The sequence below is a fragment of the Lissotriton helveticus genome, chromosome 5_1 (assembly GCF_964261635.1).
Source record: "Lissotriton helveticus chromosome 5_1, aLisHel1.1, whole genome shotgun sequence".
Taxonomy (NCBI): Eukaryota; Metazoa; Chordata; class Amphibia; order Caudata; family Salamandridae; genus Lissotriton; species Lissotriton helveticus.
The window spans coordinates 320094071-320121064 of NC_136065.1; the positions used below are offsets into that span (position 1 = coordinate 320094071).

Genomic DNA, 26994 nt, shown 5'->3' on the forward strand with positions numbered 1-26994 from the left:
TCGTATGGCAGTGGTAATAGACTGGTACTCATTTATCGTTCAGGTGTTGGTACAGAGAGGGATATTTCCGCTGGACAAGCAATAAGAGTAATGAAAAGTTGTTCACAGGACCGTACGTATTTTTTTACTTTGCAGTAATATTTTCTTGGATTAAGGGCTAACAGTTGAGCACAGTAATCCATCAGGTGAAACTGTCACCAGCATGTTTTTTTAGGATGGCACGGCTAGTAGCTTGCTTCTCACTCCTGAGAATGTAAATACCTTAAATCTTAATTTTCTTTCTTTTATAAGCTGTTCTGACTTTTACATCTCACATTTATTGATTGCTTTACGAAACACGGGTGTTTTGTGGTGGCGTGTACCTTTGGTCGCTTTTCTTCAGTGTTCACTCCAGCATGTTCTTGCGAGATGATACCTTGTATATATGGAAATACTTATTAGAGTTTGGTATGTTGTTGTCTTTTAGATCCTGTCGAATCTGCATTTTGAGAGACCAATCACTCAAGGACCATTGAACTTTGTTTGTATATGTTTAATCCCCTGAAGAAGGGTGCTTTATGTACCCGAAATGCATTGGGTTTTTGTTTTTTGAATTTCAATTATTGATGAATCGTTATTACTATTTCACTTGGATTGAAAATATGTTGTGTTAATATTTTCAAGTGCTTCACGTTTTGACCATGAATATTTTGTGAAACAAGTGGACATATATATAATTTTGATGTATAATGTTGAAGAGTAAAAATACTATTCTTTGAAAAATAAATGTTAATCTGAAATCTGAATACATGTGAAAAAATTCCATTTAAATTACAGAGGCGTTTTGCCCAATTGCTGTGCGACTAGCAGCCCAGGGTTGCCTTGGGCTTGTATTTACATGATTGTTACTTAGGAGGGAGTTTGGCACACAACCCTCACACTAGTAAGCACGCTAAGATTTCTTCAGCATCCACATAACCCATTTTCACTATTGAGTACAGGAGTGCAGTTCCACCTTACACTAAGGATATCAGAAAGCCACCACTTTTCCTGACATATGAATTCTGATTGGATGCTCAGTGGCACGGGAACAAGTAATGAGCTTTATATCTCCTGGCACACAACTGTACACAGAACTGATGTTATTAGCTGACCCATAATTTATGAGAATTCTTGTTGGCTGTGACACATTGTAGAAGTTCTAGAGGTGTGCGAAGTTGAAAACCTTTAATTTGCAACCTTCCAGAAGGTCTAGAAGAAACTTCGCAACTTTGTGAGGATTGCACATTTTTTTGCTGTGGCTCTTCGAGGTGAAATTCTGAGCTTTGCTAAAATGCTAAGAAAATGATTCTGCATTAGCTTTAGAAACAGTTACTGCCTCATTCGCAAGCTATTGCTCTACATGTGTAGATATTTACATGGGATGAAAGAAACCATACAATCTTTGCAGGACAATGACTGGAAATTTGTGACTGCTGTAGACGCCTGGAAAAGTTTTGAGAGCTCTAAAGAGTCAGATTTATGCAGCTATGTGTGGTTGGAATCTTGTAGGTGCCTCCTTCCTGGTGTATTAAGTGTTCTTTTTCTGTGCCATACGACCGTGCATAGACAAAACTCTGCCAACCGTAAATATGCCGAGAAAACCTCTGCAAGCGTGTGTCGCTGAACATAGAAATGTTTTGCAGAAGGGAAACTTGCAGAGAATCATCCAGAATATATTTTCCATCTGAGCCGGATTCTATTACAAGGAAAATGACCTTGCTGTGCGGAAATAACCTTGCTCAGGTAATGTAAATATAACCTGGGAAAACGTGCACCTTAGTGAATGGTGAAAAATCAGTAACCGCAAAATGTCACTGCTGGGAAAATAGTTATTCCTGCCTTTTTAATTGACTACCCCTAGCACATTACACGTTTAAGCACGTACTTACGTTTGGAGTGGAGGAAGAATGTTCCTAGGATTTGTGTAACGTCACAGTATGAGGGCAGACTACTGGAGTAATGACACAACCTGAAGTCGGAATACTAGAGTAATGTCACAATCTAAAGTCGGACTACTGTAGTAATGTCGCAATCTGAAAGTCGGACTACTGGAGTAACGTCCCAATCTGAAGTCGTACTACTGTAGTAATGTCACAATCTGAAGTCGGACTACTGGAGTAACATCCCAATCTGAAGTCGGACTACTGTAGTAATGTCACAATCTGAAGTCGGACTACTGGAGTAACATCCCAATCTGAAGTCGGACTACTGTACTAATGTCACAATCTGTAGTCGGACTACTGGAGTAACGTCACAATCTGAAGTCGGACTACTGTAGTAATTTCACAACCTGAAGTCGGACTACTTGTAGTAATGTCACAATCTGAAGTCTGACTACTGGAGTAACGTCACAATCTGAAGTCGTACTACTGTAGTAATGTCACAATCTGAAGTCGTACTACTGGAGTAACGTCACAATCTGAAGTCGTACTACTGTAATAATGTCACAATCTGAAGTCGGACTACTGGAGTAACGTCACAATCTGAAGTCGGACTACTGTAGTAACATCACAATCTGAAGTCCTACTGCTGTAGTAATGTCACAATCTGAAGTCGGACTACTGTAGTAACATCACAATCTGAAGTCGTACTACTGTAGTAACGTCACAATCTGAAGTCGGACTACTGTAGTAACATCACAATCTGAAGTCGTACTGCTGTAGTAATGTCACAATCTGAAGTCGGACTGCTGTAGTAATGTCACAATCTGAAGTCGGACTACTGTAGTAACATCACAATCTGAAGTCGTACTGCTGTAGTAATGTCACAATCTGAAGTCGGACTACTGTAGTAACGTCACAATCTGAAGTCGTACTACTGTAGTAATGTCACAATCTGAAGTCGGACTACTGGAGTAACATCCCAATCTGAAGTCGGACTACTGTAGTAATGTCACAATCCGAAGTCGGACTACTGTAGTAATGTCACAATCTGAAGTCGGACTACTGGAGTAACGTCACAATCTGAAGTCGTACTACTGTAGTAATGTCACAATCTGAAGTCGTACTACTGGAGTAACGTCACAATCTGAAGTCGTACTACTGGAGTAATGTCACAATCCGAAGTCGGACTACTGTAGTAATTTCACAATCCGAGGTCAGACTACTGTAGTAATTTCACAATCCGAAGTCAATCCGAAGTCAGAGTACTGTAGTAACGTCACAATCTGAAGTCAGACTACTGTAGTAATGTCACAATCCGAAGTCGGACTATGTCACAATTTGAAGTCAAACTACTGTAGTAATGTCACAATCTGAAGTTGGACTACTGGAGTAACGTCACAATCTGAAGTCGTACTACTGTAATAAAGTCACAATCTGAAGTCAGACTACTGTAATAAAGTCACAATCTGAAGTAATGTCACAATCTGAAGTCGGACTACTGGAGTAACGTCCCAATCTGAAGTCAGACTACTGGAGTAATGTCACAATCCGAAGTCGGACTACTGTAGTAATTTCACAATCCGAGGTCAGACTACTGTAGTAATTTCACAATCCGAAGTCAATCCGAAGTCAGAGTACTGTAGTAACGTCACAATCTGAAGTCAGACTACTGTAGTAATGTCACAATCCGAAGTCGGACTATGTCACAATTTGAAGTCAAACTACTGTAGTAATGTCACAATCTGAAGTTGGACTACTGGAGTAACGTCACAATCTGAAGTCGTACTACTGTAATAAAGTCACAATCTGAAGTCAGACTACTGTAATAAAGTCACAATCTGAAGTAATGTCACAATCCGAAGTCGGACTACTGTAGTAATGTCACAATCTAAAGTCGGAATACTGTAGTAATGTCACAATCTGAAGTCGGACTACTGGAGTAATGTCACAATCCGAAGTCGGACTACTCTAGTAATGTCACAATCTGAAGTCAGACTACTGTAGTAATGTCACAATCTGAAGTTGGACTACTGGAGTAACGTCACAATCTGAAGTCGTACTACTGTAATAAAGTCACAATCTGAAGTCAGACTACTGTAGTAATGTCACAATCTGAAGTCGGAATACTGTAGTAATGTCACAATCTAAAGTCGGAATACTGTAGTAATGTCACAGTCTGAAGTCAGACTACTGGAGTAATGTCACAGTCTGAAGTCAGACAACTGGAGTGAAAATACAGTCTGAAGTCGGATCAATGGAGTAATGCCACAGTATATAGTCAGACTACTGTAGTGATGTTACAGTCTGAAGGCGGGTTTCTGGACTGCTGTCCTAGTCTGAAGTCGGGTTTCGGAAGTGATGTCACAGTCTGCAGTAGGGTTTCTGAATCGATGACACGGTCTGAAGTTGGACGTTTGGCGTAACATCCGAGTTTGAATTCGAGTCACTGGATTAATGTCAGGGTCTGAATGTGGGTTTCTGAAATGATGTCGTAGTCTGAATCTGGGTTTTTGGACTGACCTCCCATTCTGACACATGCCTTAAGCAGAGATGTCACTTTATTGTAGTGTTTCTACTCTACAGTGTCTCCATAAGTAACATTTCAGTCTGACGCCAGAATCTTGCCATTAGATTAATGTTTTATGTCAGGTCCCTGCAGCATCGACGTCTGACGTCAGATACTCGGAGCCATCATAGTCTGGTGTAAGATTCCTGGAGCGATCTCACAACCTGTCATCAGTTTCTGTAAGTAATGTCACAGTAAAGCCAACATCTTGGCGTGATCACAGTTTTACACCCAGCTACTGGTGTGATGTTGCAGTCTAAGGCCAGATTCAAGAAGGATCACAAGGTCTAGCAGCTGGTTCCTAGAGTAATCTCAAAGTTATGACGCCATACTTTTGGTTATGTTATCACAGTCGAAGGGTAGGTTCCTGTAGTGAAATTAGTCTGATGTCAATATCCTGGGATTATGCCATATTATAGTAACAGGTTGGTGGAGATGTGTAACAGTGTGGTTTCAGGTTTCTGGAGTTATGTCATAGTATTAAAGCTCTCGGAGCTGGCACAGCAAATTATGACATCACTCCAGCTCCTCACCAAGTACTCACCTTTAGCAATCAACAGCTTCTCCATCTTCATCCGCCAGATATAGAGATGCAGGAAGATGGTACCCAGGATCAGGATGAAGATCGCCACGGCTGTCAGGAGGGCGAGGATGGTAGTGGGTGAGCCTTGTGATTCTAGAAAGGAGACCAAGCAGAGTAATTGAATAGCTGCCAAAGCACTTTAAAATTTGGGTAAAATTGTGCTCTAGAAAAGTGAAAGAACACACGCCACCAGAGCCAGGTCAATGCAGTAGCAAACCTTCAAGACCATCAACTCTACATACAAATGTACGGGGGACAGGTCAATGGTGAAGGAAGACTTTCGAAAATCAAAGGCCAGGTCTTTCAACAAGGATCCAAAGAAAACCTGATAGAGTGCTGGTGAGACAACTCAGTGGGTGGAGATACACCTGTGATATCAGAAGGACTTAGTTTCAGATCCCAAAATGGCAGACTCACTGTTTCAGTCTTCATCCTTCAAGGCCCGTAAAATAAGTACAGTTTTATTGGCTAATTGTAATGTACGCTATATAAACACTATGTAAAGAGAGAACAGAGGATACATCTTCATAGAAAGCGACTGAGTTATAAAGAGTGACATGTGTGCACCTCAGGAAGGAGTGCTACTTTGTAACCGGATGTCAACAGGTTGTTTGGTATTCACACTGGACAGAAACAGTTTCTTTTCTCAGAAAGATGACCATCTTCACGGATCCAAGAGCTAGTTTGGTACCTTCCAGTGCTGCACTGACGGAAACCTAGTCTTAGTGTACAGGGACCACAAGCGACATCCGCTAGAAGCCACAGGAAGAGCTGTACACCTATTAGTCACGCCACACATCTCTGGAAGGTGTCCTAACTGGGGGCAGATCTAAGCCTTTTTGTTGTGTTTAATGTCTGCGTAGGGTTTTAACTTAACAGTACATATGAATTAAAATAGAAAAATAAGTAGGGAGAGTGCGTTGGAGGGAAACTGAAATAGAGATTCGAAAGTGCGAGGAAGAAAGAAATCAGGTGAAATGCTTCAGAGCGTTATCAAAACACAGAGAAGAGAATAGAGGCGATGTGTATAGTTTATTTATGCTCGTTTAATGAAAATCATTACATGTCTGGAAAAAAAGAAACAAGTGTCCATTGCAACTACACATAAAAGAAAGTGACAGTTAGTACCGCTAGAACTTTGCTAGTAGGGACATTTGAAAGAATGAAAACAATAATTTTCCATAAGTGAAATTGGGGCGCACTCTAAAACCAAGTCAAAACAAGGAAAAAAAATAGTTTGCAAGCAGTTAATGAGCGAGAATACCCAGGCGATATGTGAGGGAAAGAATAGAGAGCACAGTGCTAGCCAATAATATCTCATGAATAGGGTGATGTCACACTCTAAAACCAAGAATAATACAACATATAAGGTAGTTTGAATGTTGTTAGCACCTTCAAGCGTACGCAGTGCGTTCGAGATTGTGAGCAGGAAAGAATAGAGTGTAGGGTGCTAGCCAGCCAGGAGCTAGAGTCGGCCTATGGCAGCTTCTGTAAGTAAAAGCATAATAGAATTTGTAACCTGACCCAGTCTGGCTAGGGGGCATGCTATGTATTCAGAAAAGCACAAGACCAAGGCCTCCGTTTAGCCCCCTGCGGGTTAGTATGTGCCATGTTCTATCTAGATCAGTATCTGGGGAACAATGCAGAGTACTAAAAACCAGATCAGGAGTACTGGTTCGAGTTCCAAAGGTGTGGCCTGGAATACGTAACTGTTGGACCTGTCATTCTTAGGGTTATCTTCCCCCAACTTTTTCACCGCTTACCTCCACTGTTTATTGTATCTTTTTGTTGGCCTCAGGACTCTGAGCCCTTTACCACTGCTAACCAGTGCCAAAGTGCATGTGTTTCTCCACTAAAACATGGTGACATTGGTATATACCTGATTGACATATTTAGTTTACCTCTAAGTCCCTTGTAAAGTAGTATGCCATATACCCAGGGTCTGTGATCTAAATGCTACTAGTGGGCCTGTTTCAGTGATGCCCTGAAACCGGTCCCAGGATGCTATTTTCCTGTCCCGGAGGACCTGGCTTGGCAGTTCGGGTTGGACTGTTCCCACAAGGAACAGGATCAAGACTGATTTGCATATGGCTGGGTCCACACTGGGGTGGTTTGCTGAGCAAAAGAATGATGGATTAATCCCAGATCCTTGTGACTGGGCATGAATGCTTGCATTGTCCAGCATTCCGTCCATCAACTGTTTCTTTTGCATATGTCGCCCTAAGTGGGAAGGGTATGCTCAGAAGTGGGTCCCATGCTCACTACACCACTGGATTCAAGCTAGCCTGGTTGATCAAGGGTGATGCCCTGAAACGGGTCCCAGGATGCTTGTTTCCGGTCCCGGGAAGACCTGGCTTGGCAGTTCGGGCTGGACTGTTCCCACAAGGAACAAGGTCAAGACTGATTTGCTACTGTGAGGCCTATTCTTCTCATAGGCTAGCATTGGGTGGTCCTTAAAAACTTTAAAGCTGTAATTCCGTTTTAGAAAGGAGTAGCCAAATCATGTTCCATATTTTTGAGATGATAATGATAAATCCTCTATAGTGGTAAAGTTGAATTTGACATTACTATTTTAGAAATGCCACTTTTAGACAATGGACGATTTTCTGCTCTCAACTTTACTCTGTGTGTCTGCAGCCTGTCTCCAATACATGTCTGGGGTGGGTGACAGCTACACTTTGCGCATTCCTTCTAGACAGCCACAAATCAAGTAAGGTGAGGCTCATCTACATTCTGAGCACTCACATGCATTCATCTGAATTCTGATGGGTCTCCCTGGGCAAGGAGGAATCAGAGGGCTGACACTTACACTTCATTAGGTAGTGTCCTGTCCACACATAAAGCAGTGATTCACCCTCCACCATTAGCCTGGCAGACAGGACTGGGTTGAAAAGGATCTTTGTGCACTTCAGAGGGCTCCAACATCAACACTTGCTCCAGCCAAGGTATTACTTCAGCAGGACCTATCTGGCGTCCTGTAGCTGACCTGCCCTCCAGCTGTCAGGCTGCACTTTGGATTTGAACCGGTCCCTCATGAACTCAAGTGACCTTTTGACCGCTAGTGATTTCTAAGCACTACTTTTGTATTTAATCTCTAAAAAATCATATCTCGACTGCTACTGATTGGACTTTTGTCTGGTCTTCTTTTGCTTAGATCAATTTTCTCTATTTTTCTAAACTTGTGTGGAATCTTTTTATGGTGTTTTCATTGTGTTACGGTGAGTGTGTTGAACAAATACTTCACACATTGCCTCTTTAGATAAGCCTGCCTGCTCTTCACCAAGCTACCTGATAGTAAGCACAGGTTATCTTTTAGTATGTATCTTGCTTAACCTGACTAGGATTGTGGTCCCTACATGGACAGAGTGCATACCTCTGCCAACTAGAGACCTCATTTCTAACACTAGCACATTAGCTTCTGGAGGCTTCATCTATATGTCGGTGCCCAGTACTGAAACCAAATCTAGAGCACCGTGTCCTATTCTGGAGATGTGTTCTGCAAGCTCTACCTGGTTTATTGGTTCTACTTCTAAAGACTACACTTTCAATTGACTAAAGCTCAGATTAGAGTGAGAGAGCAAAGATAGAGTTGGGGACTAGGAAGTGACTATGGTAAGATCACCAGGAAGGGCAACAGGTAGATTGGGCAGGCTTTATGGTCCATACCACCTGTCAGGGCTTTTAGTGGGCCAGGACTCCTACAACTGCAGCCAGAAGGGACCTGGAAAGGTACCCTTAGCCCACTGTCCAAAAACAAAAGCCTCAGTTTCCTCCAGGATGCCACCCCAGGCACTGCCTTAATTAAAGACTGCCGGATGTACTTATTGTACCAGCACTAATTACTTCACGGGGCTCTATCAGCGGAAACAGCCCTTGCGTTGCAGTGACAGATTGATTTAATTTCACAAAAAAATTAAATAATAATTCAATCAACAATGTACAATAGTTTTTTAGTATTCCACGCTTCAGCGTAAAGGGCATTACTGTGAATTCCAAGAAATGATTTGCTAACAATGTAACAGAAAATAAATTGCAACTTAATAAGTGAACACATGACTGAAAACTGAAGTTTGTCTGAAGAAATACTGAACGTTTGTCATTCTGGAATTGCACTTTGTCCTGTACAATTTAAATATCAACAGGGAAGCACATATAAATAAAAGCATTGGTAAAGCTAATAATACTGGTGTTGTTTTCAAACTTATGTCTTTTACTAATACTTGTTTTGTCATAGTGTTTGCAAAACCATATTGTCAAGGAAGCCGCCGGGCGCCCTTCTATCTAAAAATAAAATTGGCTAAAAGCAAAAATATTGTTTGGCCTTAAAAAGCACACATAGGCAATGGCAGACCTGGTACTTAAGGGAACTATTTTGTGTACTGATGTGCTTTTTGTGAAAGGGCAGAATGCTGTCACTGAGAGTGAAGTTAGCCAATGGCTACGGTGGGTTAACACAATGCTGTATGCTGTACTGGGTGGAAGAAAAATATGAATGACTTAATGACAGACCAAAAGTGATGAAGAGGATTTACTGAAATCTCTTGTAAGTGTGAGTATATTATAAATATAATTTTGGTAAAATCAAAAGATCTCAGCTAACGCCAAAAATACAGCAGATGATTACCCCCCTTGTAGGTATGGCTCTGAGAGTTTCTTAAAATATCTCAGATTATGCATTACATGTTTAGGGCGTATTTTCAATTCCTGCCAATTTAGCTGCTAGTTTGCATATTGTACATTCAGTAACCACAAGTCTAATTCTTGGATTCTCCACTGGTATGTATTGGTAGCACACAAGCCTTGTTAGTGAGGAGCAACAGAGCACTATAAAACACTTGGGGCCACATGCATCAAAAAAGCATTTTTTACTGAATCGCTATTTGGTAATCATAAAATGCTATGTATGAAAGGAATCGCTGAAGATTGAGCGATTCCTTAGTATTACCAAAAGGCAATTCGGTAAATAGGTAATAGCTATTAGGTAACACTACTCCATTTGTTCCTATGGAATTAAAGACCATAGGAACAAATAGGCATATAGGTGCTAATGGTTTTGCATTAGCTAATTTGCGATTACGTAATTGGTCATCGCAAATTAGGTAATGCAAAGCCAAGGGTGCCAGGGGCCTAAGGCCACCCAGAAGCACCCCCCCAAAAAAATGTGCACATGTAAAGCGAACCATGTGTGTGCTACATGGCACTTTTGAAAAAAGCTTTTTTTGAGCATTTTTCAAACTTTGCACATGGTTACCGTCAACTTGAAGTCGATGGTAATATAATTTTCCGAAATGCACAGTTTGCATTTAGAAAATGCTTGGTACATGTGGTAAGGGAATCGAAATTTGCGATTCCCTAGTTGTAGTCGCAATTTTAGGTAATCGCAATCTTTTCAAAATTGTCTCATACATTTGGACTTGGATCACAATCCATTATCCAAGGAGCATTACATAATGTTCTTGTGCCTCAAATCTCTAACTTCACAAAAATTAGAGAGCAACTAGAAGCAAATGGGGGGCATATTATCAAGACTGGCGATAACATTATCGCCGCTTTAGCGGCAGAAAACTGCCGCTAAAACGGCAATAATGGGCTAGATAATATGCTCTATGGAATTCCAATTGAAGCCCATGTTAGATGTCCTTCACATCTAACATGGGCTTCAATTGGAATTCCAAAGCATTTCAAAGCACAACATGACAGGCCCCGCGCGGTGCCTGCTACGTTGCACTTTAAATTGCGGGGGGGGGGGAAAGTCATTCACATTGGCCCATCATAATATGGCTGGCGGTGTCTCATAGACACCGCCACCATATTATACCTTTTCCGCCCCGGTCGCCTTGCGACCAGGGCGGAAAAGCAGCGGCCGAAAAGCGCCGTCCGCGGCGGTCCTCCCCCCCCGCCATCCTAATATGGCGGGGGGTTTTCAGAGCAAGGATGGCAGGCGGATCGCCCCCGCCAGGCCGGCGGTGGCTACCGCCAGCCTGGCGGGGGCGATCCGCCCGCCATCCTAATGGGCCCCCATGTTTGTGTTTCTGTTAAATGAAGGCACTAAAACCTTATTAGCCAAAAGATATCTGGCAGAAGAATCAGGTTTTGTGCATTACAACACTGGGTAGCAATAGGAAGGTATTGCGGACACATAAATAATTCATTTTTGAGATAAGGATGGATTACAGCACAACCCATTCATACCCGTGACAAAAGGACATCCAGTGTAGTTTAGGAGTACAGAGATTGCTTTCCAACGTTCCCAAAGGACAAAGGGAACCCCTACAACTTCATAAGGGTGTGCAGTGTATAACTTTTCCACATCTACATAACAACTTTGACTTTTGTGATGATTTCTGTTTCATCTATTCTTATCCACAACGAAAACGGCTCTGCATAAGGTATACATCACCTAGATAATTTAGGAATGCAACGTTCTTCTTCATGATACCACTGTGCAAATAAATATCCACAAAAGGCAAACTTCCAGAGCAAAAAAACGATGCACCCATTTGTCATATTGCATTGAAAAGATCAGAATGAGCCAAACGTGCAAAGAAAAAGTCGGCATATCTTTCCACCTCAAGTAGAGTGAAAAACAGGCGTGGCCTGCATGGGTAAGAGCAGTGGGGCAGGGAGGGAGGGGGGAAAACCTCTTACCTTGCGCTCGCTGCATTGCCGAATACTAAACTAGTTTTAATGTATTTATTTTCATTTTAAATACATTATATTATTTGCTGCAATCTTTAATTTAATTAATCTGATGCTTAAGCAGTTTACAATAAATTAAAATACACAATTTATAATAAAGTTTAACAAATTTAAACCGAAGCAACTTAAATAAGTAACCTGACCCTTATTTAATTTAATTTATATTAAACTAAAGCAATCCTTAACACCTTATTTAAATGAAAGAACCACGAGATTAAACTAAATGTCATTGTATTTACCTAAACAAGTGTAGCCGCATCCTCTTAAGTGGTACTCCTGATGTAGTGAGGTTGTAATGATCTAATCATCAGGTATGAGAACTTCAAAATTCCCATGGGCATGGGGAGGTTGCACTCCAGATGCCAGTGCTCTAACTGTGCTATGTATGTGAAGGAAACTTACTCTGATAGTGAGTGTGAGTGTCTTACACTAGAACTCCCGGTACTGTAACGATATACGGATAGGAGGGAAGACTCAATGGAATTGCACATGCTGTACCTTCTTCCTCTTAGGGCATAGTGCAGATGCCTTCCATGTGACGTACACATCTTTTTAAAGTATCCAATATGAACTTAAACTGCTGCTGGCTGGCTGTACCAGGTTTGTGTATGTGAGGGAAGCATGCACAAATTCTGCCCACGCTGCGCATGGCTTATGAGAATTAGTGAATCCATTTTACTAAGCTTCAATAAGCAAAAGCCAAAACAGTTGGCTTTGTCTGTGCTTGTTTAAGAGTTCACTGTTTTTTAACCAGAAAACCAGCTAAATACAACCACCCAGAGTGTGTACAGCAATTAATTTTGTACTGGGAATATTGTTCAGCCTTTTTCATTTGTGATTTTATTGTTATTGTTATTGGTGATTTGTAACGAGAACGGCTACTCAGAAGAGTGTCCCGGCACGAGCCCAGCAAATGAGAGCAGTGAACAGAAGGAAAACATGCTTAATTGAATAACAGAGTTTTAATTTTTTTCCTGAACTGAGAGGGGTTTCGAAGGCTATGGAGCTCCAGGGTAGAGAGGTCCACGACTTGGCTTCCAAATAAGACAGTGAGCTGCCCCCCTCTCTTTTCAAACGGATTTTGGGTACAGAGGTCAGGCACGTATTCGAGGAGCGCAAGAGTCTGCCCGGGACCTAAAACGAAAAACGTTTCCTCAGATACACCGGAACGTATTCATAGAGTGCCGCTTTGGCCGTAACTAGAGCCTTGAACAAGACCCTAGCTTTTAACGGCGGAGATGTTGTGTTTGGGTAAACCCAGCAGCAACCGCGCAGCGGCGTTCTGCACTACCTGCAACGTATACATTAGGTATCCAGAGAGACCTACATACAATGCTTTGGCGTAATCAAGATGGGAGATAACTATGGCCCGTATTACTGTTTCTTTGGCGGACAGAGGCAACAGGGGCAGAAATTTTCTGAGCATCTTCAAAATGCCGAAACATGTACCTGTCACTTTACTAATCTGATTGACAAAACTAAGTTTTTCGTCGAACCAGATCCCCAGATTTTTCACAGGAAGACCCGAAGGGGATGGTCGCGGGGCTCATTTTGGCTATAATTGTGTTAAGAAATTGATTATTTATTATTTTGGCTCCTTTATATATGTTTTTAATATGTTATGTGTGAAAATGCTACTAAATTCTATAACAATATCACTAAGATTGACATAAACTGTTAAATAGTACAGTACACATAAAATGTGAAATAATCCTAGGTATTTGTTGATTTTGATAATAAAACACATTTTGTGCAATCTTCACATGCCTGCCCAGTCTCACTTCCAGCCTTAGGTGAGTTGTTTACCATCTCATATGGATTTGAATGAATATTATGTACCTTGTGCAGTTTTGCTCACAATCATGATGCCACATATTGCATTATGTGTCTGGTTTCCAGCCACTATGGTTTCCAGGCCTAGGCTCCCACAGCTGAAAAACAAGAGTAGTCCTTTACACATAGAAGGTCATACATGCTCAGAGACACTATTTACACTTTCTCATGCTAACACTCAGAAACAAGCAATAGAATGCAAGCCACATTTGACAGACGACCACAAGGAAAAATTAACTAAATAATCAATTGCCCCTCGTTGTCGTCTTTCGAAATACTCCCACTTGGCCCCACCACCTCACCACTATTACCTGCACGGGCCGCTGCTGTTTGGATGCAACAGTGTTCCTTCTGTGGACGGAGCAAGCTTCTCAGATGTGGTAACTTGCTGACTAGAAGTACTGTCAGTTCTAGCAGAAGGGAGAATCATGGGTTTTGTAGCATTCCTGTATATATTTATTTGACAAAAGCACTCTCACATTTCCAGCAGAAATTAGTTATAAAAAGAGCAGCAGTGGTGCATAACATCACATGCAGTTGTGCAGTGTTGAAACATTCACAAGAATTGTACAAAGACGCTGATTTGTGAGAGATGATCAGTGAAACAATATAAAGCAACTCAGGGAATCTAGACTTGTTTACATTTTGTTCATCATGTGTGATTTTATGTCTTCTTCCTCTCAGTCTCATGAGGTGATTCATTAGCTTGCCTTCAAAGCCAGTCAGTGTTGGGCAAGCTGATGGTCCATGTTAAGGCAATGAGGATCACTGTTGTCACATCTTATATATGACAAAAAGAAGTTTAATGTTTAAAAAAACAGCTCAAAGCCTTCCTCCTCAATAGGATCCTACCTACGCAGACCCCTATCGAGATGGGCCAGAGGTTCTAACATGCAGCATGTGAGAGTATTTGCCTGAAATCTAGCCTACCTGTCTACAGGACTGGAGTCACAGGCTCTGATGACTTTGACTAAGGCTGCATGCCACTGGGCCATGGGTAGCCCCAACACCAGGGAATGGTTGGATGGCCAACTCTCTTCATTTTGCCAAGGCCTAAGAAGTGATCAGTTTGTATATAGTTGGATCATTATTGTCGCGTATTCTTTCTTGTGTGCACCTTGAAGGTATGCTCTTTAATATCGAGGATCCTGCAAATTACTCAGGAATCATGGTTTTTTCATGCTATTGAATGCTGATACTGAATCCACTGGTCTTGCTCATGTTCCTTCCTATGGAATGATCCATTGTGTATGTAGGTTTGTTGCTGTATTATGTAAAGTACTCTGATGCTGGAGGGCCTACTATTATGAAAATATCCCTGATCAATCGATCCGCAGAGTGTTCCCTAGTAACATGGGCAGTGGGTAGCTAGATGTTTAACAATGATGTTTTGTCTTTTCACATGTGATGAACAGATCAATCATCACACAAAAAGAAATGGGGACCGGAAGCTATTTGGAAAAAGAAGAGGTCCAGTACCCGCGCTTCCAAAGAACAACGTGTCTACACTGGGGGGTAACTGTTCCTAAGTTCTCTTGAAAGTATCAACCAAATTATGGCTGGTGAGAAGGAATCAAAACTGGTGGTCAGATTCTAAGACTGTTGGGATTTATAAATAATGATGGGGGGAATCCCTCCGTTTGGATATAGTGCCCTCATACACCCTTGCGGGTGTCATGCTTCATCATCGGGTGTTACTCCTTGTGGGGGTGGCGCTGCAGTCCCTCACTGGCCCCACGAGAGGGCTTTTTAGAGGAGATCAATGCCTGGAATCCTATTTGTAAAATAATGTGCTGAGAATATTGATCTTGAGATGCCTCTTATGTGTCTCCTCATTAGTTCTCTCCAGTAGGCCTTCATAACCGTTGTCCGCTTCCTGGCAAGGAGCTGGCAGCATGGAATGTGCTGTTGCAGGCCCCAAATCTACAGAGCCATCATGGACAACCGAAAATAATGCGTGCATCTCTCCTTCAGTGTGTAATACACTGTTACCATATTTTTGTCTGACATCAACACATCCTTGCAGTATAGTAATTTCTGAAAAGCCTTCAGTGCAAGAGTGTTGCGCTCCAGCAAATTGATATGCTGCTGATCTCTGTCACATGCATTGATAACTGTATGATGTGCATACCTCCTAGCCCCACACACCCCTCCCATTCCCCCATAGGGACTGGGATCTATAGCTAGGTAGCAATAGAGCTGTGTAGATCATAGATGGAGTTACACATTTGCATGGCACATATCTATCACTGTATTATATATTCAAACATATTTACAATTTCAGGCACAAAATAATTCAATGATTTGCCCAGAATCAAAAGGTTTTCAGACAAGTACAAGAGATGAGACAAGATCCCAGGTCCTCAGGGGCAGATTAGCCACCAGACCGCATCTCCTCTCCTCTGTGGTGAGCAAGCTTTTAGTGCAACTGAGTTGAGGAATGATCCCAAGAAATGTAAAGTCTAAAGTGGCTGTAAATATGATATTTTCATTTTGATTGTGAAGCCAGGATTGCACAATAAGCCAGTAGTTTACTGCATTTGGTATTTCTGAATTGTTTTCAGCTTCACCATTCCTCTGCTCACTGTAAGGACAGACATGAACACAATGATGGAATTCATGTGGTGTTCTGACATCTAGAAGGTTGGTAAACACCCTAGAGGCAAAGTTGTCAACAAAGTACACTCTGCTCAGCTCTGACTGTGGACCTCTTCTATTGCTCTTTATTCAAGTAAAGAAACCACTTCTACCGGAACGCAACATTGATGGCCCTTGCTGGTACTGTCTTCTGCTGGAAGAGGATTTAATGGAATATGTTAGGACTTTTTGCTGTATCCTTTGTTGACTGCTGAAAGTACCCAACCATCTGAGGTGATTTCCAACCACTTTTATTTCCCAAACAGGAGTTGAGTGCACACAGGAAAGGAAAGTCCACTTGCAGCCAAGTAATATCCTTCCTTGAGGTCAACTGCTCCTGGATCTTGTATTGCCAGTAAAAGTACACCTGGCGGACTGCTGAGTTTGCAGATACTGTTGTAGTATCTCCTGATGGTAGGTTTAATATGTCCTGTATGGTTGTCTGATCTGTCTCCAGGTGAAGTGTTTGTGCTCATTTGCAATATCGGAACTGCTGTAGCCACACACCCAAGGAATTAATCCAAGGAGTTAGTCATAATGAGTATTTTCTTTTGCTGGACTTTTGGCCTTGTTGAGTATGTCAATCAATCAATCAGGGGATTTAAAGCATGCTACTCACCCGTGAGGGTCTCAAGGTGCTGAGGGGAGTGGGGGTGTGAGCGGCTCCGTAGATTCGAAGAGCCAGGTCTTGAGGTCCTTTCTGAATTGGTGAAGTGTTGGGTGTCGTCGGATGCTGTGGGGGAGTTTGTTCCAGGTCTTGGTCGTGAGGTAGGAGAAGGATCTGCCACCCGCTCTGGCCCTGTGGATCCAGGGGACCATTGCTAGGGCCAGGTCGGCAGAGAGCAGGTTTCTCTTGGGGCGTGCAAGGAGATTCGTTCGTTGAGGTATTGGGATCCGGTGTTATGGAGGGCTTTGTAGGCATGTGTGAGCAGTTTGAAGGTTATTCCTCTTTCAACAGGGAGCCAGTGGAGGTCGCAGAGGTGCTGGGTGATGTGGTGATGTCGTGGATAAGTCTGGCTTTGGCGTTCTGGATGGTATGGAGTCTGCAGAGGAGTTCTTTGTTGATTCCGGCGTAGATGGTGTTTCCGTAGTCCAGTCTGCTGGTGATGAGTGCGTACATGACGGTCTTCCTGGCATTGGGGGGATCCATTTGAAGGTCTAGCGAAGCATGAAGAAGGTGTTGAAGCAAGTGGAGGAAACAACGTTGATCTGGCGGTTCATGGAGAGTGAAGAGTCAAGTATGATGCCGAGATTACGAGGGAGGTTCATTTGGGTGGGTGGGTTTCAGAGGGCAGGGGGTCACCAAGTGTTGTCCCATGCAGAGGGGGTGGAGCCGAGGATGAGGACTTCTGTTTTCTCCGAGGCGATCTTCAGGTTGTAACTTCTATCATCCCTTCTTGGAAAATGCGCCTGTTGATGTCAGGTACCTTGGTGAGGGAGAGGATGAGCTGGGTGTCGTCAGCTTATGAGACTATATTGAGTCTGTGTTTTCTGATGATGGCTGCGAGGGGGGCCATGTTGACGTTGAAGAGCGTGGGGCTTAGGGAGGATCCTTGGGGTACTCCGCATCTGATCTCTGTTGGTTCGGAGAGGAAGGGCAGGAGTCTTATTCTTTGTATTGTGCCTGAGAGGAAAGATCAAATCCAGTCTATGGCTGTTCCTTGGATGCTGGCCTTGTGGAGTCCCGCAGCAAGTGGGTGGTGGGAGACAGTGTCTACGGTGGCTGAAAAGTCCAGGAGGACGAGGGCTGCTGTGTAGCCTTGGTTGAGGAGGGTGCGGATGTCATCAGTGGTGGCTATGAGGGCGGTCCCAGTGCTGTGGTAGCTGCAGAATCTGGATTGAGAGGTGTCTAGGATGTATGTGGATACAGATGAACCTGAACCTAATTTTCCTTAAGGGTGAAACTCTACTGGCAACAGAATCTCCTTTCTACTCCAATCATCCTTTTGAGGGGATTCTGTTGATAGACTTCGAGTCTCCTTTGAGGGCTGTTCTTGTTGAGCTCTAGGCTCTTCTTTAATCCAAGTATGTTCTAAAGAGTGAACCTCCTTTTGGAGGCGAACTCCTTTATGAAGTTGACACTTCTATAAATGTCCTTCTTCTGCCTTGACAGAAAACCCTTTCATGATTGATCCTCCATCAGAAGTCAAACCTCTTTTGATGCTTTTCCTGATGCTGAGGTCGTTCCTGTTCTCTAGGCCTAATTTTTGTCGTGAACTCTGGTCGAAGTCGAAAGCAGTGAGAATGTTTTTGTGTAATTTTGATTTCAATACTGTAAAAATAAATTGTCTTCTTTGTGTGACTTAAGTAAAGTCACTGTTCTGCCACTGCAGATTTCTGTTGGATATCTGGAGCTATATATTCTCCCAATAAGCTTAGCCTTCAGGATCTCAAAAGATTCCTTGGCTCTGATCCTTTTGGTTGATCTTATGGATAGTACTCTAAATAATTTCTCCTCAACCTCTCTGGTAATTTCTTCTAACTCTTCTTGAATAAACATTGGTAGAGTCCTTATGGGTTGTCATGGTGTAATGTGCCCATGACCTTTCCCTTCAGAGCAGATCAGTCTTTTTACAATAAAATCCTTTACCTGCATTACACTCATCTTCAGCAATGGTCCTTGGTAAACAAGGGTTATAGAATGTGGGACTGTCTTTGCAGGGTAATCAGGAGTTACAGAATGGAAATCTAAATCTCAATCCACGTGGTGGCTGGGACTTTAAAGTTGAATGAGGTATTGAAAACCTTCAGTGAGTCCGCTTCAAGTATTCTGCTTCACCACTGTTTCTCCACAAGTTTTCTGGAATTCGATGTCCAGACTTTATCATCAGTGTGCAGGGCCAATTGTAAACAACTCTGAACTAGATAATGGAAAATGACAATCTGAGAATGTGCCTCAGCTATGATATTCTAATCCAAACACCTGATGGCAGGCAAATGCACAGCATGCATGTATTTAACAGTGATGCACATTACATGAGGGGTTATACAAGATCATGTACAACGAGTGGGCATTACTCAAACATATTTTTCTTTCTAGGCACAGGGGAATTAAGTGATTTGCCCAGAAGTACAAGCGGTTTAGCAGTCCAAAATCTGTGAAAAAGTTAAGTGCCAGTGCCCTCGCGAGCTTGCATCACCAATTTCCCTGGCCATAGCTGCCAATGACATTATCAATATCACTACTAATGATCACACCCCTCCGAGTGTGACAATTCTGTCTATTCCAGGCACCAAAAGCTATAATAATGGCTTGGGAGGCAAGTAACAGTCTTTTTTAAGGTATAAAATTAAGAAATAACTATTTGCTCGTTCTCTAATTTAGACAAACAATGCCCCCATGAGACAGACTATCATAAGTGCAGGTGTTAACAATTAAGAGCAGATGCCGAGCACTGGAAAACAAGGGCTCAAATGAATCACTGCTGTTGAGTCTAGCGCTGGGGGTTTGAACCTGGACACCCAGGTTCCAAAGTCAGAAACTCAAGCTTACTTCACGACACACATACTGTACATGGGCGTCCGCAGAAATTTTTCCAGGGGGGGGCAAAATGTTAACTTCATCACCATCCTCCGACATGATGTGTGCCAGGTGGGGCACAAGAAACACTGGGGTGCAGGAGGAGCCATGGGGGGCAGCTATCAGGCCGCATATGATCTCATACACCATAGGGTTGTTGTGCCACAGCCATCTCTTTCTTTTGTGGGACCCCAAAATCCATACCTGCCCTGGTCCCTAAAATTACCCCCTAGCACCCCAAAACCCATACCCACCCTGAACCCTAAAATTACCCAACCCCCCCTAAACTCATACCCTCCCTGAATCCTAAAATTATGCCCCTGGCACCCCAAAAGCCATACCCACCCTGAACCCTAAAATTACCCCCTAACACCCCAAAACCCATACCCACCCTGAACCTTAAAATTACCCCTGCCCCCCCAAAACTCATACCTGCCCCAAACCCTAAAATTACCCACCTGGCATCCATAACCCATACCCACACTGACCCCTAAAAATATCCCCCTGGCACCCCAAAACTTATACCCACCCTGAATCCTAAAATCCCCCCCCCCTGGCACCCCATAACCCATACCGCCCTGACCCCTAAAATTGTCCCCCTGGCACCCCATAACCCATACCGCCCTGACCCCTAAAATTGTCCCCCTGGCACCCCAAAACCCATACCCGCCCTGAACCCTAAAATTCCCCCCCTTGCACCCCAAAACCTGTACCCACCCAGAACCCTAAAATTACCCCCCCCCCGGTACCCCAAACCCATACCCACACTGAACCCTAAAATTATCCCCCTGGCACCCCAATCCCTAACCCACCGTGAACCTTCAAATTATTCCCTGGCACCTTAAAACCCAGACCCACCCTGAACCCTCAATTTACCCCCTAACACCACAAAAGCTCAACACTCCATTCTGATTGTCTATCGCGCCGTCTCCCTGCTCAGGGAGGATCTGCTGTTCCGGATCGGCTCGCCCTGGTCCGGTCCGGCTCGCCCTTCTCTGGAGCTGTTCTGCCTGCCCTGTCCCTCTTCCGGACCCACCGAGCCTGCCTCCGTGCACACTGCCTGGACCTACTCTGTCTGGCCTGGTTCTTTCTCCTTTGGACCTGCTGTCTTCACTGGCGGAGTTAGAACACATGTCTCACTTCTCTGAAGCTGCTCTCCCTCACCCAGACCTCAACTCCCCCTCCACTTGCTCTCTCATCTTCCTTCCTCCCTCCTTCAAGGTCTCTCTTTCCCCACTGCTTCTCTCTCTCTTTCTCTCCCCCCTCTTCGTTCACTCTCACCCCCACCGTATATATGTCTCCCCGACCCCACCAAGTTTTCCTCTGTCCCCCCTCTCTCTTCCTCCTCCTCATGTCGGTGATAGGGAGCCCGGGGCCCTCTCTGAAAATGGCAGCTGGAGGTGACGTTAAGTGTGAAAGCACCAAGGTGTGAACCAGGAGAAGAGGCGGGGCAGGGGGTGGGCGGTAGGTAGAGGGTCAAAGGGGACACTGGCTCTCAGAGAGGTGAGACGGGGCGGGGAGCAGCCTGAGGACAAAAACAACACCAGAGCAAGAGGCAGACGCCACTCTTTTATTCAAATGTGACTATTCTTTCTGCTTAGTAATATACTTAACAGCAACTGTTCTAGGCAGTCCATCACTATAATCCAATAATTATTTGAAAAGACTTTGCCTCAATCTTGTTATGGTGTCAGAGCGCGCTATGAAGTCTGAGGTCTCCTGGCGCTTCTGACTAAATTATAAGATGGAGGGGGGGCAGAGGGTACTCAGAAGGATCTAGAAAAGAGCAGAGTCCCCAGGTGTTGTCTAGATGTGACATGCGATGAGATGCACAGGAGTTCATCTAGAAGAGAGTGCCAAAGGGACGGTGCAGGAAAATGAAGCCTACGTCTTGTCCTACTGAGCCCTGGGACGCAGAGGAGCTTCAGAATAGAACAGAGAGTGCGAGCTAGAGAGGAACAGTGGCTGGAGCACCATGTGTAATGCATAGTGGCATGGGCGTCCGCAGGGGGCAAGGTCAGCTTTAGTGCTGGTGGCACCCAGTGCAACAATGTTAGTTGGCGCCCCCAATGACCACCTCCACCACGGATTCTCTCACGAGCACACTTTAAGAGTGACCAAGTATCCATAACCACTCTCTCTCAGATGCATTGAATTCGTTATATAGCGCTCCTCATACCATTAAAGTATGTCAGAGCACTTTGCATCACACACACATTACACAGACAATCAATCATACTTGTGTAAATCAGTGTATAGGAAATGTTACATAAGCCAAAGGACAAAGGGGCATATTATCAAGGCCTAGTGATATTTTTATCGCCGCGTTTGCATCCGTTTTCAGACAAAATGCAACGATAAAAGTATCACTTTATTTACAAGAGCACGCTAACGCGTGTTCAATGGTATTAGCGCTGGTTTCAACATCGCATCGCCTTGCATCGCTAATGAGATGCAAGGGAGGCGTGTCCCGTGAAACAACATGGGATATCATCACTAACCCTGATTCTCTCTATTTTCAAGTGTATCGCTAACACACATAGCGATATTATAATCCGCGCTAACCGGGTTTTTCGCCGGTTTATAACGCCTGCTATTTTCCTTACTAAGCCATATCTATAATGGGATATGGATTGTCCACGTCTCCCATTATAGATTAGGTTTTCCCTAACGCGGTTCTCTATTGCTGGAATTTCGGCAATTTCGACTATTTTCGCCGCTTTTGCCTGGATTTCTCTCGCCTGGGCGAAGCGCCTTGCTGATAGCGCGCTCACCAGGCGATAGAATAAGGTGATATGCGGCCTTAATTTTTTGCACGCTACCCACGGCCAGCGATAATTATCGCTGGCCGTTGATGATCTGCCCCTAAAAGTGTAGGAGTCACATTTCATCCATACTGGTAGGCAGTATAGTTTAGGAGTGCTTGGTGTGGAGAAGCACAAACTCAGAGTCGAAAAAGAAACAGCATAGTTGGGAGTTTTCTTTAATAATAAGAATCCATTTCTACCCAAATTAACCTTTTTTGCAACATTAATGAATGTTCTATACTTAGCAGAGTGTATGCACTTCTATGATGAAAGGTAATACCTCACTATTCTATAATAGGACTTTAAGTTATAAATTGCAAGTAAGAAAAGGATAGCTCTTTTAAAAGCAGTAACCTGCTGATCTATTTACATTAAATGCACTCTTTAATCTACTTGGTACACGTTCTTTGCAGCAGGCATATTAACCCTCTGTACTACCTTCACATAAGTCAAAAACCTCAACTACACAAAATTCTGATCTCTGGCCAAGAAGAACATTAATCACAGGAGTTACCTTTACACTTTTGTGGGGCCCGGTAATTGCAGGAGGAGAGGAACGCAGGTGCTTTTAAAATCATAACTAAGATGTAAAGACGGCGCCCCCAGGAAGCCAGCACCCGGTGGATCAGCTGGCCCTGGCAGGGGGGCAATGAGGGGTGCTCCAGGGGGGGGCAAGCGCCCCTCCTTGCCCCCCCCTGCGGACGCCCATGATACTGTACGTCATCTGGACGTTCTACCCTGCTGTTGCTGCAGACATGATCTTTGTTAAACACCGGGGGCGGCTCCTCTGGTAAGGCGGAGGGACGTCGCCCACTGTTTTACAGCAGTGTAAATAAAGGAAAAAATAAAATGATTACTCGATGTTATCATTTAATTTTTTCTTGTTGCTGCAGCTTGGCGGGGCGGGCTGCTCTGCTCATGGAGCACGAGAGGAGTGGTTAGCACTCTGTGAAGTGCGCATAAATGTTTGGCCGGCCGTCTTGGTCTGGCCAAACAGTCATGCGCACTTTGCATGTTCTCCACCCAGGCTGCATTGAAGCCTGGGTGGAAAACATGCCCAGGCTTCCAGTCCCCGCCTGAGCGCCGAACCATTGTGCTCAGACCAATCACAATGCTGCATTGCAGCGTTGTGATTGGCTTTGGGCAGCCTGGGTGCTTCCTGTTCTGGCCAACGCGGAGGAGAGACGGAGGAGAGATGCAGCGATAAGGTGAATGTTTTTTTCTTTGTTTACGCACCCCCCCACCCCGCTACCCCCGATCCATGCCAGTCACCCCTGCTAAACACATAAGTACACTTTCTTGTGTTTTATTATATTGCACCCAAGCAAAATGACACTGCCCCTCATGCAACGCCTGACCACCAATGGCATTTACAATAAACTAAAAAAGTGTGTGTTCACCTGGAGGCCGAACGAATAGACAACATTTTATCATAATTTACCTGGCCACACACAAATCACGTGGCTAGTATGTCAAGGCACGTGCTGGGAGTGTGTGCAAGAGCAAAGATTTTACATAACCTGTGAAAGGAGAAGAGTTGCAGTTCCTGGGAAGATTGATCATCTTGCAGGATTGAAAGAGAAATCTATAAAAGAGGACTTTTACAGGGGTGAAGCCTTCACTGGTGCAACAGGTGCAGTGGCACCAGGGCCGAGGGTTGCTCAGGCCCCAATATTTCCCCTTTATGACTGTTTTTCACAACTGGTTCGGGGACAATTTTCCCTGCTTGGATTAGAGCCTATGCTACCCTTGCTACTCTACCGGAAGTTTAGTTAAGCAGCACAGTGAGTGTGAGAGTCTCAGCATCGGGGCTTAGCTATCATTAGTGCAGCAGGTGAAGGGGAACCAGGGTCCAATGGTTAAGCACTTGGCAGCTCAGTGACTGAGGGCCTCATTTATGAGGTTTTGGCACAAGGCAGCCCTGCAAGAAATCTTGCTGCCCTGCCCTATTCAATAGAAAAGGGCAGGAATGTGGCCTTATCTATAAGGTACGGTGCATTTCTGCCCTTTTCGCCTGCGATGGCGCAGAACGGGCTGCCATGCGCCAACACAGGCACCCTTGCATCATGGTGCAAGGGAGCCTGCATCGCGGGACTGATTGATTTTGTGCAGCAAGGGACACCTTCCTGGACAATATCAATCAATGCAGGCGATTTCTTCTTTCTATGTGTGCTGCAGAATGCAGCACACATAAAAAAGGTAAAAACAAGGAGAATAAAAAAAATATCTCCTCGTTGCGCCTCCCTAACGCCACTCCTAGGGTGAAATGAGATTCTGACGCATTCCCAGATTTTAGATTTCTTGTAAATCTGGGAATGCTTCAGATTCCATTGGTGTTGCGTGGGAACACCCACAGCATACACCCATGGAACGCCCTTTTCAAGCAGTGTTCTGCTTGAAAGGCACATTTTTATAAGGCATGAAAAGCCACATAAAGTGGCTTTATGTGGCCTTTTAAATATGCCGTGGCACATTGCGCCACCGGAACATCAAAAAAATGATGTTCCAGCAGCGAAAAGGTGCTGCAAGGGGCCTATTAGGCCCTGAATGAGGCTGTAGATAGGGTGCTTTGCTACCATTAGTGCACCGAATACAGTGGGCACTTGGACCCAGAAGGGTGAGGGGCTCACTGTACGACAATTCAGTCAGTCTTTGTGATTTAAACTTGTGATAGGAACGACCATTTTCTTTGTCTACATTTGGAACCATAGCACACTTAAGATCATTGGCTAGGGATTCTTTGTGATGGGGTATGATGGCATACGGTACATGGGGGAAGGTTTTTGCAGTAAATATGGTAGTTAGCCAAAGGCTTCAATGGTGACAGAGGGGCTTGGGGAGGTGGTAAAATCAGACTGAGTGTCTGACTGATTGCCCAGTGGTCTGATGGGCAATTTAAAAGATGTAAGACTACCAGAAGGGGCAGCTCCTCCGCTAAGGCTCCCCCCTTCTCTCAGAACATGTGAGATGAACCCCCATTATTATAATTTTATTTTTCACTATGGGGCTAGTTTAGGGCAGGGCTGGGGGTCACAGGGGGAAGAGTGGTGGCACGCTCTAAGTGCGCATGACAGTTTGGCCGGCTGGCCAGCCAAACAGTCATGTGCACTTTGCATGTTCCCCACCAGGCTGCATTACACACCCAGGCTCCCATTCCTTAGCTGAGTGGAGAACTACACCGCTCAGACCAATCAAAACCCTGCATTACAGCATTGTGGTTGGCTTAGGGGAGGGAGCCTGTGTGCTTCCTGCTTCCTCGGAAGCTGAGGAGAAGGTGGAGTGAGAAGGGACTGAAGCGGAGGAGAGACGGAAGTCGACAAAGGGTAAGTTTTCTTTTTTGTCTCTTTTCCCCCACGCCCCACATCACTATGTTATACGTTAATCAATCTTCTGTCCAGGAGGCTTCTCAGCAGTCCCATTCTGATGGAATGTTCAGACCCGAACATAGCTGTTGACGATCTCACCTCCCAATGCCTCACAGTTCTTGCAGCTGAAATTAATAACGTCGCTCCACTCAAAAGCAAAAGGATAAGGCCCACTCCCTCAGCACCTTGGTTCAACAAATCCCTTTATGATGAAAGGAAGCAGCTAAGATTCCTGGAGAAGCAATGGAGGCAATTGCCCTCCAATGACAATTTAGCCATGCTTCGCACAGCAAGATCCAAGTACCACAAACACATCTTCCTTGAGAAAGCGACGCACTTCAAAACCCTCCTTGACTCCGCCAAAAATAGACCCAAAAAACTATTCGATCTCATCAAGACTCCGAGCTGCTCTCCCCCAACCTCCAAGGTGGAGGATTCTTCAAAGAGAGAAGCGGATTTCGCTATTTTCTTCGATGGAAAAGTGAAATCACTTGTGGATCAGGTTGCTCATCCTACACCTCCAGAGGAGCGCAAATCCTTAGCCATTTGGCAGAGCTTTGACCCCATATCTGAAGATGCCCTACTCAAGTGCATACGCGAAACAAAGCCCTCCAACCATTCTCTTGACCCTATCCCCAGTGCCATTGACTTTGACTTCTATACCCATTCCCTTTCCTATTGGACTACCCTGATCAACCTCTCCCTCTGACAAGGCTCCCTTCCTGTCGCCTTCAAAACTGGGCAGGTCACCCCTCTGCTTAAAAAGTCCACTGCTGATGCGAATGACCTCAACAACTTCCGCCCCATCACTAACCTTCCCTTTCTTGCGAAGATCACAGAAAGATGTGTAGCAAAACAACTCTCTCGTCATATCAAGGACAATGATCTTCTTGACAATTGTCAGTCCGGCTTCATCCAAGACTGCAGCACTGAAACGGCCCTTCTGCAAGTGGTTGATGATGCGCTGAGGATACTCGACTCAGGGGGGTCCTGTCTGCTAATTCTCCTTGACCTTTCCGTAGCCTTCGACACTGTTAATCACAACACCCTCCTCAATATTCTTCAACAGAGAATGGGCAT

The 26994-nt window shown here is 44.3% G+C and overlaps 1 protein-coding gene across 2 annotated transcripts in view; it reads right to left on the reverse strand.

Moving 5' to 3' along the window:
- TNFRSF18 (TNF receptor superfamily member 18) overlaps window positions 1-26994 on the reverse strand; it is a 186793-nt gene that overhangs the window by 16533 nt on the left and 143266 nt on the right. Inside the window, exons 4-6 of one of the 2 annotated variants that reach the window (XM_078642369.1) lie at window positions 13897-13995; window positions 13592-13683; window positions 5015-5146 (exon numbers count right to left, since the gene is read on the reverse strand). In XM_078642369.1, the coding sequence (XP_078498495.1) occupies window positions 5015-5146; window positions 13592-13683; window positions 13897-13995 (323 nt within the window). The remainder of the gene's footprint in view (window positions 1-5014; window positions 5147-13591; window positions 13684-13896; window positions 13996-26994) is intronic. The other variant, XM_078642370.1, reaches the window with a different exon arrangement.